This window comes from Phoxinus phoxinus (genome assembly GCF_949152265.1).
Source record: "Phoxinus phoxinus genome assembly, chromosome: 6".
Classification (NCBI taxonomy): Eukaryota; Metazoa; Chordata; class Actinopteri; order Cypriniformes; family Leuciscidae; genus Phoxinus; species Phoxinus phoxinus.
The window spans coordinates 30927247-30946287 of NC_136881.1; the positions used below are offsets into that span (position 1 = coordinate 30927247).

At 38.4% G+C, this 19041-nt stretch overlaps 3 protein-coding genes across 4 annotated transcripts; 2 read left to right on the forward strand and 1 right to left on the reverse strand.

The window, feature by feature from the left end:
• Positions 1-4: 4 nt before the first annotated feature.
• LOC307000762 (uncharacterized protein) lies at positions 5-5709 on the reverse strand. 2 transcript variants are annotated; one of them, XM_079616595.1, is made up of 4 exons: positions 5245-5709; positions 4771-4922; positions 4371-4482; positions 5-2923 (listed from the first exon to the last, which is right to left on the reverse strand). In XM_079616595.1, exons 1-4 carry the CDS (start codon positions 5513-5515, stop codon positions 789-791), a joined length of 2670 nt encoding a protein of 889 aa, XP_079472721.1. In that variant the 5' UTR covers positions 5516-5709; the 3' UTR covers positions 5-788. The 2 variants fall into 2 exon arrangements, with proteins under 2 accessions (XP_079472721.1, XP_079472722.1); XM_079616596.1 differs by lacking the exons at positions 4771-4922; positions 5245-5709 and adding an exon at positions 4610-4745 and having other exon boundaries at positions 11-2923.
• Positions 5710-6836: 1127 nt separating this feature from the next.
• LOC307000771 (uncharacterized protein) lies at positions 6837-12028 on the forward strand. The gene is made up of 4 exons (XM_079616612.1): positions 6837-7488; positions 8374-8501; positions 8936-9047; positions 9849-12028. The coding sequence occupies exons 1-4, from the start codon at positions 7215-7217 to the stop codon at positions 10919-10921; spliced, it is 1587 nt and encodes a 528-aa protein (XP_079472738.1). The 5' UTR covers positions 6837-7214; the 3' UTR covers positions 10922-12028.
• A 1054-nt stretch (positions 12029-13082) lies between these two features.
• LOC307000773 (uncharacterized protein) lies at positions 13083-18794 on the forward strand. Its single transcript, XM_079616615.1, has 3 exons — positions 13083-13875; positions 14840-14955; positions 15897-18794. Exons 1-3 carry the CDS (start codon positions 13593-13595, stop codon positions 17004-17006), a joined length of 1509 nt encoding a protein of 502 aa, XP_079472741.1. The 5' UTR covers positions 13083-13592; the 3' UTR covers positions 17007-18794.
• The last annotated feature ends 247 nt before the right edge of the window (positions 18795-19041 follow it).

Genomic DNA, 19041 nt, shown 5'->3' on the forward strand with positions numbered 1-19041 from the left:
ATGTCTCAATTTGAGGTGTTTATTTTATTATATGTATATACAGTTTATTATTATTTAACTCCCATTGCAAATCAGGTTGGCTTGGTTGCAGAAGAAGTCCTGGAAGATTTTACAGAGGTCATCAGTCACCTGACTTGAACCCCATAGAAAATCTCTGGTGGGATTTGAAGGCATTTGCAGCACGCAAACCCAAGAATATTACTGAACTGGAGGCCATTAAGGAATGGGCTAAGATTTAATTTCCTCAGAAACGCTGACAGAATCTTGTTTGAAGCAGGTCATAACAGAAAAAGGGGTGTTCTCCTAATTACTAAAAATGCTTGCCGTGAAGGGGTTGAATAATTCTGAGACTGCAGAAGTCATTAAAAGTTGCATTTTCAGTTGAATTTGGGGAAACCACTTGAAACATTTGTTGTGCTGGGCAAACAGCCCATTGCAAACAGCTGAAAGTCTGTACATTTTGCCAATAAATCTGATTTGCAATAGGAGTTGAATAAGTTCAATTACAACTGTTACAATAGTTACAATTAACAACAGTTTCACATTGAGAAATTAATAGAAAAATAATCCCGTTTTATTTCACATTTAAAAAATTTTTTTAACAATTAAAGCACTGTACAAAATGTACGCAGTAATGCAGTTAAAATATAAAAATATAAACTTATTTACTTTTCTCTTTTAAAAATAGCATATCCATAAATGAATTTGCAATCAGGCCAAATACCATTATATTTTCTGTAACAGAGTATGTATCTACCGTATATCAACTGCTTTGTTAAACAATTACTTTATGTAACATGTTGTGTGTTAACATGTTTCTTGAGATGGGCTGACTGAGTGAAACGTTTCCCACATTCTTTGCACTCAAACGGCCTTTCCCCTGTATGGATGAGCTTGTGTCTTTTGAAGTTACCTAGATCCACAAATCCTTTTTCACAGTGGGGGCAAACGTAGCGTTTCTCTCCTCTATGACCCTGCATATGCATATTCAGAGCAACCCTATGTTTAAACTTCTTCCCACACAGCGTGCACGAGAACGGCTTCTCTCCGGTGTGCATGCGCATATGGGTAGACCGGTCTGCCTTGGCCAAAAACCTCTTTCCACAAACTTTACAAGGAAAAGGCCTTTCTCCTGAGTGAATGAGCTGATGTTTGGTAAGGGTAAAGTGGTACACAAAACTCTTCCCACATTGTTCACACTGATACCGTTTCTCCTCTGCATGGACCTTCATGTGCCGATTAAGGCCTCGTACACTAGGGAATGCCTTTCCACACTGGGAGCAGGTATAAGGTCTCTCTCCTGTATGAAGTCTCATGTGGTTCTCCAAGGCAGACGCGTTGCTGAGGACCCTTCCACACTCGGGACACTCAGTATTTTTCTGCAATGTTTTACTCGAAGGTTTCGATAAGACGTGACTTTCGCTATTGGAGCCAGAATGTGGTGTTTCACTAATCAAGTTGTTCTGCACCCAATCCACCCTCTGATCATTGACCATGACTGTGCCGTCCTCACCTTGTCTGGATTTAGAGAACATCTTTCTCTGTTTTCTCAGTCTAGACTGGAGTGTGGGAGTGTCTTCATCTTCTGAGAGGTCTTTATCATTTATATCTGTGGTTTCTGCACTGAAACATGGGGAAAGTGGTATGTCTCCTTCAAAGTTGTCAACTGGGGACACAGAGGTCTCTGAAGATATAACTGGCACTCTGCCTAAAACAACGCTAGCGGAAGCGACAGCTTGTTGCTCCTTAAGTGTCAACAGAGGCGCAAGCTGCCCAGATGGTGGAAAATGGTGCATGGGTGCCTGCTCCGGGGTCTCTTGTGGGGTCATCACAATGGACGAGTGCAAATGCAAAGTTTCAAGAGATTCAAGCAAACCTGGTGTATTATCGGGTGGAGGAAACATCTGTTCTGAAGAACATGAGAACTGATTGGATTGTGTTGGATATTGAGAATGTGTAACTGGAGGTTGAGGTGGGTTTAGGGAGACAGATCCCTGAATTGCATTAACTGGAAGGAGGGGAGAAGTAAATGGAATGTGTGTTGGAAGGTAAGAAGGTGGTGTCGGTTGAGTCGGATTATGTGGGAGCACCAAAGGGAACTGGAATGATGAAGTCGCAGAATGTGCTGGTATTACTTGTGGTGATGCAAAAACTTGGGTTTGAGGTGGAACAAGGCTGGTTGAGAGAATCCGATCCTGAACTGCTGAAGGTGTATTTGGTGAGACAGAAATATGGCCTGATGGCATGGCAGCATGTACTTGTGGAGGAAACTCCTGGTCTGGTGTTTTGATGGTTTGTGGTGGAAATGATTGTGATTGTATAAGCTGAGATTGGGTTAATGGCTCAGTGGCTTGGTTTAGCAAGGCAATGGTTGAAATACTTTTTTCTGTATTTGTAACCAATGCCTGAGGCCACTGTTTGGAGGAATGAGGCTCCATTGCAAAGACTTGGCTTGGAGGAACAGGGGAAAGAAAGGTGTTTTGAAGTGGATGACAGATATTTGACCCCACTTTCTGAGGGACTACTGTCTGGTTAGATGTTTGAGGATTTGGGTTTGGTCGTCGGTGAACTGATGATGCTGTTGACTTGGCTTGTGGAATTGATGGAGCACCAGACAGCTCGATCATTGGCACAGACAAGTTAACAGTAGGAGCAGGAGTCTGGGCTGAATTAGCAAGTACAGAAGTAGTGGATGTCGGTGCTTGTGCACTGACATTTTGTCTTTTGTTTTGGGAAGACAAGTCTTCATTGATTTCCAATGTTCTTTTAGATGTACCTTGGATGGATTGTATAGTCTGATTAGGTTTGTGACTACAGGAATCATCTCTGCGACTACAGGAGGAAGGAATCACTGATGGTGGAGACTTTTCTCTAATGTTGCTATGGTGCCTGGTTATTGTTTGAAATGATGGTGGGATCACAACTGTGAATACAGAGAGGTAAAGATGCAAGAAATTAACGTTAAGAAGAACAAAATGTATATACAAATTTGTGATGTGCAATTTGGCTATTTGGACTGCGTGAATTCTTGAATTCTCAGATACTTAGGGAAATATTTGAGTTGAGTGCTTGGGGTGGGATGGGATTATTTCATTCATATTTTTAAATATGTAGTCTACATTGGTATAGGCACCAAATGTTTTTCAACTTAAAAACAAAAAATGAATTAAAAACAAAATATTTATTCATATTTTTGTTATTTGAGAAGATTTGGCTATTTTGTGATATATACATATACATACACACACACACATATATATACACAGTATATACTGAATATATATATATATATATATATATATATATATATATATATATATATATATATATATATATATATATATATATATATATACATATATACAAAACCCCAAATCAAGAATCTGTGATTTGTTAATTCTCTTTAACCTTTATTTAACTGAAAAAAGTACAAAGAAAATATTTTCATTGTTGGGACAGGGGCATGTTTAGCAATGTGTCAACATCACCTTTCCTTTTAATTACACTTTTTAAATGTTTGGGATTTGAGGATACTAATTGTTGAAGTTTTGCAAGTGGAATTTTTGTACCTGCAATTTTTGTAACTGTTCTTTTGTACCTGTTGCTTGTGAAAGTTTGGATGGTCCCTTTTATCTTTGGGACTGAGAACTCGATAACTGTTTTTCCCCAAAACAAGCTGAAGCATAGACTCATCTGACCACAGAACACATTTCCACTGTGTTTTAGACCATCTGAGATGAGCTCGGGCCAAGAGAACTCTGCAGCATCTCTGCAAAGAACTGATCTATAGCTTTCTCCGTGCGTAACAGGGATTCAAGTGGCATTCTTTGATGCAGACTGTTAAGTGACAATGGACAATGGCACATGTGGCTGTATTTAACACAGTAGCATGACGGTTTCTCATGCAGTGCCATCTGAGGGCTCAAATGTCATGCACATTCAACAGAGGTTTACTGCCTTGCCCTACATGTACTGAGATTTCTCTGGATTCCCAGAATCTTTTCACAATCTTATGTATGGTAGAAGGTGAAATACATAAATCCTTTGCAATCTTGCATTTAAAAATGTGATTTTTGAATTGTTTGACAATTCTCCCATGATATGTGGAACAACGTGATTATATTTACAAAATATACTTAAAGGAGAACTCCGGTAAATTTTAACATTGAGCTCATTTTTTTTGTAAAATGATAATGCAAATACCTGTATTTACATCCTGTTTTTCCTGGTTTTGTATATATATACACAAATATAAAAAAGGGTATAATGCTGTGTATAATGTTTTTATTCTGTTCTATCAACTGCTGCTAAATGAGTAACATGAGAATATTTTCTCATTGTTAGGTCAAATTTATGAATGACTCTTATACCCCTTTCCACGGTGTCCTTATTTGGCTCTCTGCGCACCAGTATCGGCTCAGCACCTTCTTGCTTCAGTAGAAAGTATCCTGGTGCGTAGTTGTCGCATTCAGTATCATGAGGCTGAAGACACAGAACATAAAATCATAATGCATAAAAAGGCCAGCATTAAAATATTATCCACTTTCTAAATATCAAATATGAACATAAGATTTAGAAATGCAACAAGTGACAAAGAATGAAGTCTCACCTCACATAACATTTTGATATTCAATCAAACTCTTACAGAGGGGAAATATGACCTCAGTCTGTGTGAACTTGATTTGATAAGCAAAACAGAAAAGTGGGAGGAAGGAAGAAAGGGACAGAGAACAAGAATGAGTAAACATATACTAGTCTATCGTTTCTTACCTCTTGTTTGATGAGCAGCAATGCAAGCTGTCTGCTCCCATCCTCACTGGCACAAAGATCTGTGAGTTTATCACTCGTAATGTCTCCCACACTAAGATGTTGCCCTATAAACTGAGGAGGGCTGCATCCCTGGTCAACCAAAATGGGCTTTTCTAACAAATGAAAATGAGAAAAATATATATTTTTGGAAACTGTAGAACCCCTTTTAAGAAACCCCTATAGACAAGTGCACAACCCCCATAGTCAAACCATCTTAGTCTAGTTGTTTTTCTTTTAGATTTTATTTTTTATCAGGACATACATTACAAATGATTATATAAGATAATTCCATTGAGAGATATTCCAAAAAGTACGAAATTATGGCTTTTATGCATTTACCATCTGACTTCGTCAAAGCCGTTAAAAGTCGTTATAATTTTCCAGGAAGTGTATTGAACGCCATATGCCACACATCGTTACAAGAAAAAGACCTACCGCACTGCACGCCAATATCACGATGTTTAGGGACATTGGCTCTCCTCTGACTCCCATATTCAGTGCAGCTCTTTGTGTCTTGGCTGGATGAATCACCTGTCTTCGTTTTGACATTCTCTTGTCTCAGCTGCACCAATTCCGCTTTCAAGCGCTGCAAAGTGCCCTCATAAAGTTTTGTCGCTTCCCTGACAGCGGTCAGTAATATTGTTTCCATTATGTGTGTGAACTGGGTCTGAAACCCGTCATAATCTTCAGGGCTCGCCTCAGGCATGGCGCGATTCGGATTAGTTGAATTTTATGGAGCAGACGTGACTCGCTTTGACAGAATCAACGAGGATTAATTTACACGTCCTGGGGAGGGCGGTATACTTCCGCACTGAATGTTAAAAACTTTTATTTATAGACTGCAGAAAAGGTTTGCGGTCTCCTTTTAAAATGACACTGTGACACATTTTGAAGCACTGAACACTATGTAGATTTCGTCAAAAGAAAGAAAAACAAAACGTATTGATATGCATTATTTGTGATGCACCCCCCCCCCCCCCCCAAGTCCATCATCTTAAGTGGTCAAGTCTGAATCAATCAATAAAAATGCATTACCTATAATAAATATAATTAGGCATTGATATCTAATTCTTCTTACTAACCTATGCAAACTTGATGTAGCCTATGAGTGTCACCAGTGAATTTTAGGCTTTTTTTACATTGCATATTTAAAAACATGTCAGTTTAATTTTGTGCATCTTAATTTTTAGCATTATAGTTAAGATTATGTCAATATAACTACATTTAAATGATTTTAAAACTTATGTGGGCCCCCTTGAAGTTTGCTGAGACACCCAAAGAACCAATATTGCAGAGTGGTAGGCCTACTCCATATAATTCAGGTGGAATTATAAATGATCTGTATTTGATATATATACATTTATGTTTTTTTTTACATTAATAAAATATATTATTTTAAGAACTATTCACTTAAAATGTTTTTTTTTGGGGGGGAACCCAAAATTGTTATTCTATGGCAGGGATGGGCAATGTCAGTCCCTGAGTGCTGCTAACACTGTTGATAGTTCTTTAAAATATTTAAATTTCTCATTTCTTAACTAATAAAAATGGGGTGGCCTAAATTAAGTGATAGCAAGCATGGTAAAAAACATGGTAACATTCAAATATTTTGTGGATTTACTCAGTAATGAGAAGTTACTGATTAGATATAATATGGTTTTATTTTAAAAAGATTAAGTTATGACTGTTTTAAAAGCTTAAGTTCCAGCCGACCCTGGAATACAAAAGGTGTATAGTTTTTAATGCGACCTCTCTTTGCCTTGAGAACTGAGAGTCACTGTTCAATTTCATTATAGACAAATGTACTGAATGCGAATGGTGATTGGTGACTGACTGTAATTTTGAAAAAAAAAAAAATCTACTTTTCCGTCGCACAGAAGAATTCATGCAGGTTTGCAACAACATGAAGTTACATGATTTTGAGTAAAATTACGTAACGACGAGTAAACTTTTCAAACGTTTAACTTTTTTACATTTTGAATTGTACTGCCCCTTTAAAGCAGTACTACCCCTCCCCCCCCAACTTCCTCCCGTATGTTTTCTTTAGGAAGTACTTCCGGTAAGTCTGACGAGAGAATGCTCCTAGCTGGATCAGCATTGATTCTCAGCGTATCGGTTATTTTACAATGTTTACGTTAAATGTGAGACGAATAAGAGTGCAATAAACGATAGTTAGCGTAAACAGTAGCTAGCACAAGAACAGTCATCGCTAGCAATTTGGACTACAAATTGGACAAAACTAACGTACAAGACGGTTCAATAAAAACAGTCGAACGGTTGCACACCAACGATATTGAGAAGTCTAATGAAAAGCTGGAGGATAAATTGTTGGGTTGTTTATAATCACCGGAAGTAGATAGACTAGGTTTTTCCATTGGGTTTTTCCCATCCAAATACTCGTCATTATGTCCGAAGCCATACACTCGTTTCAGTCACAGCTATCCGGGGTCATGGAGACCGTTTTCAAAGCTGCCATGTTTGAGATCACCCGGCTCGTGGAGGACAGTTTCGTGAAGGAAGTGTCCCGCAGTCGAGAGCAGGTGGAGGCTCTCAAGAAGAGGCTGCAGTGGAGCGAGTGCAGAAGGAAAAACCAGGAGATGCGCCTCCTGAGGTGTGCAGAGTGTGGTGACAAAGCTCGTGTGTGTAACAATGAAAGAGAAGAATTGTTACCACAATCAGGTTTGTTCACTCAATTCACCTCAAACTCAGTGTTGTTACTATTTGTAATGTTCTACACACTTAAATATATATTTAATGTTCTACACACACACACACACACACACACACACACACACACACACACACACACACACACACACACACACTTAGTAATTAGAACAGAACAGGAATTGTTTGTGAAGTGTTTATGAATCATGCATGTTGACATACTAGACACTTAACCCAGGTTAAACAGAAATCTGGGTGCGATAGTTAAGGTGGTGGTCAAAGTGATCCTAATTGGATTCAGTCAAATTGACCAAAAATCACACGATGAAAAAAAAAAGAAGGAAAGGTAAAAACAGCAAACCTTTAACATCAATGTTTATTATCACACATTACGAAACAATAAACATGACTAGGTGATTTTTAAATCTGAAGGTAGCAAGTTTTTTTAAAATCCAAAAGCTCAATATTATAAACAGCATTGTAACTATTTATTTAATCATTCCAAAAATGTGTTTCAAAATTTTTAACAGAGGATAGATGAGAAACCGACATATCAAAATACATTAAAATTTTTTTTTTTATTTCAGGTCTGTGCAGCTTCCTTTAATTGAAAACATCATAATAGTAATATACATTTCCACATTCCAAAACTAAGGCATGTTCCTGAGACTAAATCTGAATGACATCTTTCAAGAAAAATTGTTTAACCTTTGGTTTTCTCCAACTCAAAGATCCAAATTGTCAAATTGACCTGCAGCATAATATAAAAGAGTAGTTTAAAGACCTTCATGTCATTCCAGACCATTTTACATTTTTCTTCCGTCCCTTTAAAGACCATTAAAGGACTGTGTAATCAATGCCCTCACAGTTGCTTTCACCCTTGATGACCACATGTAGAAAACGAACGCAGTCTCAAACAGGAGAGAGTTCCAGTTGGGAATTGGGGAAGCTGTGAGTTGGAGACTGACACACAATTGGGAAAAGAGAGATTGGAAGATCAAACCAGACCCAGTAACACAACAGAGGTGAGTAGCCGAATGGATAAACCACTTTACTGATGCCCTCTAACCTTGATAAGTTGCTCGTACAGCAGTGTTTCACAATGGCTGTGTCTGAGACCTGAAAATTCACTCTATTTTGTAAGTGCATGTTATTGATTTTATTTTGAACGATAAACCTGTGCATGTAACATAAAAAAAAGACCTCGTAATTCTGAATTACTAACTTGATGACTTCTCTCTGGTGACGTATGCTGGACTTCTTCAATAATTTGGTCCCCTACAGTCGACTACAAGCTTTCATTCAGATCTGCCCCCAACCAATCATCAACTGATTATAGAATCGTTAATTTATTTCACTCCGGTGTGCATCACAGCATGGAAGAAAAGATCTGTCGCTACTTCTGTTTCACCACAACTTTAACATTCTGTGCATGTTCTGTCTTTGTGTTTCTCTGTAGTCTGCTGGTACAGAGGACAGGAAGCTGGACGGCGTGTTGAAAGAGGAGGCCCTCTATGTCACTGCTGATAATAATAAGGAGCTTCAGGATGGGTGGACACTAAATACTGAAGGTGTGATTTAAAGAGATAAATTCTGTCATCTCTCATGTCATTCCAAACCCGTAAGACTTTCGTTCATCTTCGGAACACAAATGAAGATATTTTTTTTATCAAGTGTGAGAGATTTCTGTCCCTCCATTGAAAGTCTATTCACTCAAAACTCTTGACGGTTCATAAAGAGATCATAAAACAAATGCATATGAATCGAGCAGTTTACCCAAGTATTCTGATGAAACATAAACACTTAATATGACGAACAGATTTAATTCAGGCTTTTATTCGCATATAAACTTTGATCAGCAACATAGAGCACTCAAATTTGGTAAATGGAAGCTTAAGTATGTTTGCTTGACGCGTAAGAACCAATGAGGTTCATTCTCGTGTGCTACACCAACACATTTGAGCTTTCACAAGAACAAGTGAGGTTTGTTGTACGCTTGAGCTTCTGTTTACTATATTTGAGTGCTCTGTGTACGCTTGTTGATCAATGTTTCTATGCGAATAAAAGCCTAAATAAATTTTTTTTTGTCTTGTTTCTTCAGAAGACTTGGATTAAACCACTCGATTCATTTGAATCTATATTATGATCTCTTTATGAACTGTTTTGGGTGAATAAACATTTAAAGGAGGGACAGAAATCTCTCAGATTACCTTAAAAATATCTTAATTTGTGTTACGAAAATGAACAAAAGTCTAATGGGTTTAGGAACGACATGAGAGTGAGTAATTGATGACAGAATAAACATTTTTGGGTGAACTATCACTTTAAAAATTGCAATATTACAAAAAAAATTTTTCTGTTTGGTTTTCCAGGAGCTGAGAGGATGGATTTCTCAGCTCACAGTTACAGTGAGCAAGAGCTGCAACAGATTCAGGAAGACTGGAGCTCCGGACTTGATCAGACCGCTGACAGTGAGACTTACGCAAATATCGTAGACGTTCAGGGCTTGCCATACCGAACACATTACAATGCAGAAGAGCTAGCGAGCTACAGTGTACATGAACTGGACATGGGAAACCTGGACAGTCTTGGAGGAAAAACTCAAGACACATTAGGTCATGCAGTATCGGTTGCAGTTGGGACTGATCAAAAGGACCTGGTTGAGGAAGGCGGGAGACGTTACAGCTCTTCCATTAGGAGTAAAAGAGGAAACAGAGCATCTTTACCTGCACAAGTCAACCCCGAGACAGAAGACGCGGATAGAGACTGTATACTTATTAATGCAGATGGCCACATACAAGACTCAAGTGCCCTCACGGAAGTTCACAGTGGGATTGCAGATGGTGCTGGACATAGAGGACACTCACTTTATGCTGGGGACACAGCTAGTGGTGCACTTTATAAGGGACATGCATTGAATCACTCTGTGAAGTCTAATGTTGGACAAGCATTAGTTGACAGCAGGGCTTCTGTGAAAGGCTACCCAGTCTCCAATCGAGTCGTTTCAAATACTGGATATACTTGTAACCAGTGCGGTAAGAAGTTCACTCAGGCCTGCAACCTAAAAGTCCACCAGCGTGTCCACCAGCGGGACGGCCTCCATTTGTGCAGCCACTGTGGGAAAGGCTACTCGTCCTTCAGTGATCTGCGTAGACACCGATGCAGCCAGAGCGGAGACAAACCCTACACCTGCACGCTTTGTGGGAACAAATTCAGCCGACTATGGAATCTCAAGCTGCATCAACGCATTCACACGCAGGAGAAACCACACAAGTGCACTCTGTGCAGTAAGAGCTTTACCCGGGCAGACATCTTGAAAGTCCATCAACGTACCCATACAGGAGAAAGACCGTACTGCTGTGGTATCTGTGGACTGAGCTTCAAACGAATGGACCATCTCAGGTCACATCATCGCAAACATAGTGCTGACCCGAATAATCAATGACGAAAGAATTCTCCTCACAACCTTACAGAGTTGGCTTGACTTTACAATTGTTGGAAGGGCATAAATCCTGACTGGACTTGTTTCCCATAAAATGTTAAACTATTACTGTAGAACCTCCCGTTGTAGTCATTATGTTTTCTGTTCAATTTAATTTTGTTTTTGTAAAGGCGGGCTGACACGGCACGACTGTACTGCACACCGAGCCGGTGGCATCACATGAGCTTTCGCGCTAAACACGGAGACGGGCTTTCAATGTTGCTGCTGTAGCTTCGGATTGAAAAAAGAAATAAAATAAAAAGACGAGCGTGGAAATGATTGGGTGAAAAGCTGAGAACAACACAGCCATTCTTCTCAATAAAAACAACTAGAGAGTATTCATGTGTGTCAGTGTATGCACACATTGAAGGGTTGCAGCCACCGGGCTATAATAATAATCATAGATCTAGCCTATCTGACGTGGTTGTGTATGATTTGGCAATAGGGGCCACTGGTCAAAATTGGGCCAACTCTCCAATTTTTTTTAACATGTTTGAAAATGATTGGGAGTTCGGGAGGTGCTTGTACACGCCTCGTAATTCCTCTCGCACAATGCGACCATACAAGCATCAACGATTTCCACACGATTTCTCCTGCGAGAAAAAAAATCGCTGGTAAGCTCGTACGACAGCAAAAAACGCAGCGAGCACGCCCATCTTTAAAGGGATGGTTCGCCCAAAAATGTATATTCTGTCATCATTTACTCACCCTTATGTGATTTAAAACCTGTAAGACTTTTTCTGTGGAACATAAAAATATTTATTTTGAGAATTTTCTGTGTGCGTATAATCTGTTTTTGTGTTTAGCAGAAGAAATAAAGTCATGCAGTTTTGAGGGTGAGTAAACTCAAATATATAAATTTTTGATCAGACTATACCTTTAAGTAACATTGTGGTTAATGTGGCCATCTTTGGATCTGATGTAAATTGTATTTTCAATGCCGAGTGATAAGACGTTGTCACTTTCATGCTCTTTAGAATCTTAGTAGACACATCACTAATTTTGAAAATGTAGGTGGAGTGATTTCAGTTTATTTTAATAAACTTTCCTGATATAATTTTAAATACACAATGTATGTCACATGCAATATCAGTCTTTCTTCAGCATTACACAGTCTAATGTCATTTTAAACATTCATTTGGTTGTCAGTTTATTCAGCTGTTTATTCCAAACAGTATTTAATTTATGAAAAATATTCTTGGCTGTGAGGAATAATTGACAGGCTATTAAAACAATGGGGTAAAATAGAAAAGTAATGCACATATAATAATGATTAATTACATTTATATAGCACTTTTCTCAGCACTCAAAGTGCTTTACATAGAAGGGGGAATCTCCTCAACCACCACCAATGTGCAGCGTCCACCTGGATGATGCGACGGCAGCCATATTGCACCAGAACGCCACCATTCACCAGCTTATTGGTGGAGAGAGGAGACAGAGTGATGAAGCCTATCAATATATATATATATATGGCCACTGGACAAATTTGGTCAGGATACCAGGGTTACACCACAACTCTTTCGAAAGACATCCTGGGATTTTTTGTGACCACAGAGAGTCAGGACCTCGTGAGCACATGGTGAGCACCCCCTGCTGGCCTCACTAACACCTCTTCCAGCAACAACCTGGTTTTCCCAGGAGGTCAAGATGTCTCCCATCCAGGTACTGACCAGGCTCAACCCTGCTTAGCTTTAGTGGGCAACCAGTCTTGGGCTACAGGGTCAGGGTCATATGGCTGCATTAGGTGTTATGAGGCCACAATGTGAAGAGGAACTGTAATGACCTGGAATTACTTAATAGCTGTGCATTTACTGAAAAATAATTGCACACCTTGTTTATAATGTCTGTCAACAAATATGAATCAATAATTGAATGGCCCTCTGGTATAAAACATTAAAACAGTTGAACATTTCTGCATAATGAAATGTTACTTATTGTTATGATACTAAGGATCTAACAAACATATATTTTATATATATATTATAATTTAAAGGTTTAGTAATTCTAGTAAATAATATATTTTAATATACCTATATTGTTTTTTATATTATTATTTTGTTTGTTTTGGTTTTAGTACATGAAGTTTTTTTTTTCATTTCAATTTTAGCCCAACAAGGCCACCGTACAATCTGTGACGTCACTAACAACAACATTATTGTCCGTTTTCTCTATGGTTTTCTCAGCTGCGCTTCCTTCCTCCTGACATGTTGAATGAAGCATTAGTCAAACATATTGTAGTTCATACATTAACAGAATAAAATATGTAAAATGTGCTACAGTCAGCTGGACATGATGCGACGCATTCCGTCTTTCGCCTAAAGGATATTTATATCGGTTCGCGGTTCATAGTCTGTCAAACAGATGTAATGAGCTCGATGCTAACAGTGCGTGGTTTTTATATTCGGGATTTTTATGATGATTGACTGGCCGTGAAAGTGCGAAGTGCCAACATTTACTGTGAATTTTTAAACGGAGTTTCCTAAAATGCTGATGTGTGGACTTAAAAATAAAACATATGAGATAGAAATCAGCATGGGTGGTCATTAATGTCATGATCACTGTTGTGTCTATGCATTTAGCACTCAATTCTTCTCTAAGTTATAAGAACGAGCTCGAGTAGATCAGATACAGGATGACGGGCACGCTGGTCATCTCCTTCCAGACTCGACTGTCTGCGGTCATGGAAACTATTCTCAAGACCACCATGTACGAGATCACCAGGTTGGTGGAGGAGAGCTTCTTGGAGCAGATGGATCGAGGCAAACGAGAGGCGGAGGTGTTAAAACGGAGGCTGATAGTGTCGGAGGCCAAGCTGAGAGAACGGGAGAGGTTTAAGAGGGTGAGATGTGTGGACTGTGGGCGGACAGCAGTGTCCAGGAGGAGGGTGCTACACAGAGGCCCCGAAACACAGAGCAGTGAGTAGAAACATATGACTTTCCAAATAACTTTCACCAGTTATGCAGTGTTTACGTGAGTCAATGACAAATAAGAATGGCCGGTATGATGGTTTTGTTAGTTTCAACCGTTTACACGAAATGAAAATTAACTTTCAAATTATTTTAAAGTAGCAAAGTAATTTCCTCATTATTTTCCACAAAGATTTCCAGACATATTTCATATTTCTTTTATTATATATTTCCTTACTTTTAGTTTTAAGGCGTCTTGTGGCCCCCTGATTGAGAGCCAGTGATCAAGGGGTCTTTCATGGTTTTCCTGTCACATGATTACAAAATGGCTTCCTTAGTTAGATCAAACCAAAATGTCAAATTGTTTAAAAATGACAAAAGTAATTTCCTTGTGATCATTTTCCACAAAAGTTTCTACATTTCAAAATACTTGTGTATATGTATATATATATATATATAGGCCTACATCATTTTCATGGTTTTCTTGTCACATGACGACAAAGTGGTTTCCTGAGTGTTGTTATGCTACACTTTCGTTTAGTGGACTTGTTTTTCAAATATAAAAAGAATATGACAAAACGGTATTAAAAGAGACTGTCAGCATCTATTTTTTTTGCCATGTATTTAACATGAATTATGATAAATGATCAATACTTCTACAGCATTTATTCATCTTAATGTAATTTCAACATTTACTAACACATTATTGAAACCACTTTATATATAAAAAAAGTATATTTCAAGAAGCCGTTTCACTCGGATGTCTGTCACAATAGGCAAGAAAAGACTGTTGCAACTTCCGCTTCATGCTGAGTTTGATAGAGGCGGACTAAAATATGAATGTCACGTCATTGACCCATGTACCACATTCCATCACTATGCAATGTTTATGTTTAGTCAAATTAATAAACTTGGTTTAAGTCCAAAGATGAATTGGAATCTGCTGACTCTGAATCTCTGTGTGTTTTTTAAGGTTTGGAACATCCACTTGTTAAACAAGAAAATGCTTCTGACAGTAGCTGGAGGTGCAGTCCCAAGGGAATCACAAATCAGGAGAAGCCTTCAGCAACTCTGGAAACTAAACATAATGTGTGTATGCCATTGGTTTAATGGTAATATGTAGAGGCAGAGAAGACAAAAAGTATTTGGACAGTTTTTGGTTGCCAAAGGGCATCTGAGTGAACTTGATGGGAACTGATATTTTACACTGACAGTGAAAAGTTTGCAAAAATTAAGATAAAAAAAAAAGAAGTTTTTGAAAGAAGTTTCTTCTGCTCACCAAGGCTGAATTTGTTTAATAATAAAAAAAAATCAGTAAAACAGTAATATTGTGACATATTATTACAGTTTAAAATAACTGTTTTCTATTTGAATACATTTTAAATGTAATTTATTTCTGATGACAAAGCTGAATTCTCAGCATCAGTACTCTATTTATAAAGTCACAAAAGCTTTAAATGCTTTGATAAATTGAATAAATGCAAATAAATGGTGTTCATTGAACTTTTTATTCAACAAAGAATTCTCAAAAAAGTATCATCATTTCCACAAATATGTTATTCAGTACAACTGTTTTCAACGTTGATAATAATAATAAGAAAAGAAGAAAGACCAAATCGGCATGGATTTATGGATTTATAGGATCATGTGACACTGAAGACTGGAGTAATGATGCTGAAAAGTCAGCTTTTACATCGCAGGAATAAACAAACGTTTTATTAAAATAGAAAAAAAAGGTATTTTAAATTGTAATAATATTTCACAATATTACTGTTTTTGCTGTAATTTTCATCATATAAATGCAGCCTTGTTGAGCATAATTAATTCAATAAAATCGTAAAAATTCCAAATTTTTGACCACCATTGTACGTCCTGTTAAAATGTAATGAACTCTGAGAAAGGCATTTGATTTTGTAATGCAATTAAATGAATAGATTTTTTTTAAAAAGTGTCCAAATACTGCAGTTTTCTAAGATGGTTACTATCGTTTTTGAGCGGTTTCTAATTCATGCGCACTTTGTCCATGACAGGCTGTTCAAGTGGGTGAGCATAATCCTGGAGGAGAAGTGAAAGAGGAAACAACAGAGGCTAGAGACACGCAAGCTTATCTAGTAATACACTCTCAAATACACAAACAAAAAGATCCTCAGAGCCGTGTGGAAGAGACCAATGGACTCCGCAATACAGATTCTGACCACAAACCAGGTGGACCGTCCTGCACTGAAAGACCCGGGGATGAGGATGAGGTCAGACACAGAACTCCCCCAAAATGGTTTGACTCTAAAACAGACCCTTCAGCGCGGTCATCTGCTGCACAGCCAGAGCCAGTCAGGACCTCAGTATCTTCAGAGTCTCCGGGCTTGAGACCCCAGGTAAGCAGCATAGACTCGGGGTCCGTTAAACAGGAAGTTATAGTGATGCTTCCACCAGACTGGGAGGAAATGGAGAGAATCAGGCCTCAGATGGTTTCTGCTCACAACAGTGCTAAGAAGACGCCGTTGGACCTTCAGCCTGGAGATCCTCTCACCGTCAGACCTCAAGCGCAGGAGCGAGTCTCCTATCCCGCGCCTCCCGTCAAGGTTCAGAGCCTCGCACCACAAGCCATGCAGCATCTCAGATCACCCGTTAGGAAGAACGCGAAAACTGTTTTACATCCCAACGCGGTTGTGTCAGATCACAGCGCCAGTGATGTAAACCGAGCACAATCCATCAGCAAAGGCCTTCCCACTCCAAAACCCTCTCATGTCCGTCAGTATCCTGAAGGAGCCGCCACAGGGGAAAGAAGTTTTAGTACCGCGCATCCAGGAAGAAGTCTGCCGCCGATGGTCAGTGTGAGGGTTCAAGGGGACACGCGCCACCATTCGGCGAGGACAACGCACAATTGCAACCAGTGTGGGAAAGGCTTCTCTCATCTGTGTCACCTCAGAGCTCACCAACAGATTCACACAGGAGAGAGGCAGTTCTGCTGTACCATCTGTGGACGGAGTTTCACCAAACTGAGCAACCTGAAAGCACACCGCAGGGTTCACACTGGCGAGAGACCTTACATCTGCTCAGACTGCGGGAAAAGGTTTACCCAGAAATGCAACTTGAAGAGACATCAGAGAATTCACTCTGAACTCTCACAGTCCAGTGTATGACGAGCCGTGGAGCTGTAATAGTGGTAGAATCTGTTACATTACACATATTAGTAGTTGATGCTGTGTCGCTGACTGGCTTAAATTATTTTTAATATCATGCATCATATTGGAAGCTGTAGTACACCTAACTTTTCAAACATTGTTCTGAAAACTTTCTTTTGCAGTGACGTGACTGGATCACTCAGGGGAAAAAGCAGATTGTATCTTATTATATAAAAAGCAGAGGACTTTTCCACTCCCTCTTGATGTTACAGGCTATTGAAGTAGGTGAGTTTGTCTCACAAATAAATGTCCAAATAATGTTTTGTTTCACCCCAAGATCAAAAGAACGTTTATGCAATTATATTTTCCTTAAAGGTCCTGTTCTTCGTGATCCCATTTTTTAAACTTTAGCTAGTGTGTAATGTTGCTGTTAGAGCATAAATAATACCTGTAAAATTATAAAGCTCAAAGTGCAATGCCAAGCGAGATATTTTATTTAACAGAAGTCCCCTTTCAAAGCCTACAGCGAACGGCCGGTTTGAACTACATCCCTCTACTTCCTGCTTTAATGACGTCACTAGAACAGTTTTTTGACTAACCTCCGCACACAGGAATACACAAAAAAGGGGGCGTGGTCTTGTTGCGCTCCTACAGAGAAGAGGAAGAGTTGCGTTTGTAGAGTGTGTTTGTCGCCATGTCGTCGAGACGCTGTTATTTTTATTTTTTTCACCTTACAATAACACTGAGCGCATGCATCCCCACTATGGTAAGAGGCGTGACCTTTCCGGGCAACGTGCGCTAAACTGCTGTCGAATCACAACACAGGAACCGCTGGCACAATCAGAACTCACGTATTTCTGAAGGAGGGACTTCATAGAACAAGGAAGTCATCAGCTCGTTTTTAGGACATTGAAAACAGCGGTATACAGATAAGTACATTTTGTGAAAAATACTGTTTTTTTTTTACACGCGAAACATGAACATATGTTATATTGCACACTGTAAACACAATCAAAGCTTCAAAAACACAGGGAAAACGGGACCTTTAAAGACCTGAAAAACCTTTAAGATTGTTATTCATTATTTTTATTTCAGTATAAATGAAATTCAACAAAATACAACCATGGAATATACTTAGAATGGTACTCATGTACATACAATTAGGTTTGTATATACATAAGATTGGGTATTTTTAAAGAAATGAATACTTTTTTTCAGCATAAATTGATCAAAAGTGACAGTAAAGACATTTATTATGTTAGAAAATATCTGTTTCATATTCAAAGAAGAAGAAAAAAATGGTTTCCACAAAAATATTAAGCAGCACAACTATATTCAACATTGACAATAATAATAATGTTTCTTGAGCTGAAAATCAGCATATTAGAATGCTTTCTGAAGAATCATGTGACACTGGAGTAATGATGCTGAAAAATCATCTGTGTCGTCACAGGAATAAATCACATTTTAATATATATTAATAGAGCATAAGAGACTTAAAAAACATATTTGTATTTTAAATCTTGCCGACCCAAAATTTTGAATGGTAGCCTTGGGTGATATGTACTTAACTCTTTAAATGCCAATGCAAATCAGTCAATAAATAAGTAAAGTATTTTTTTTTTTATTTTTTTTATAGACTTCAGTTTCTACATACAAAAAGAAAGATTTTTCTTTATTCTTTTGATTTTGGGGTGAAATATGACCCGGACCGTTTCATCCATGCTTTGGAAATTTGATCTGTTTGTTTAAAGTTGAATTCATTTCAAATAGGAGTTTTACAAGCCTTGAATAAGATGAATAAAACACGATGTTATTCTGTTAAATCAAATCCCTTCGATTTGTTTGTATATTCAGATGTGTAGCATTAGCTCTTTCAAATGGTGCATATACTCACTATTGCAACAGCATTACTGTGTTTTTTACAAGATAGCCAGTAAACTTTGCTGAACAGTTTGATGTGCATATGCTGCTGTGGGTTACATGTTCACATTTAGATGTTTTAGGTTCAAACCTATGCAGGGGTTTTCAGAGGACTATTTTAAAATGTAGT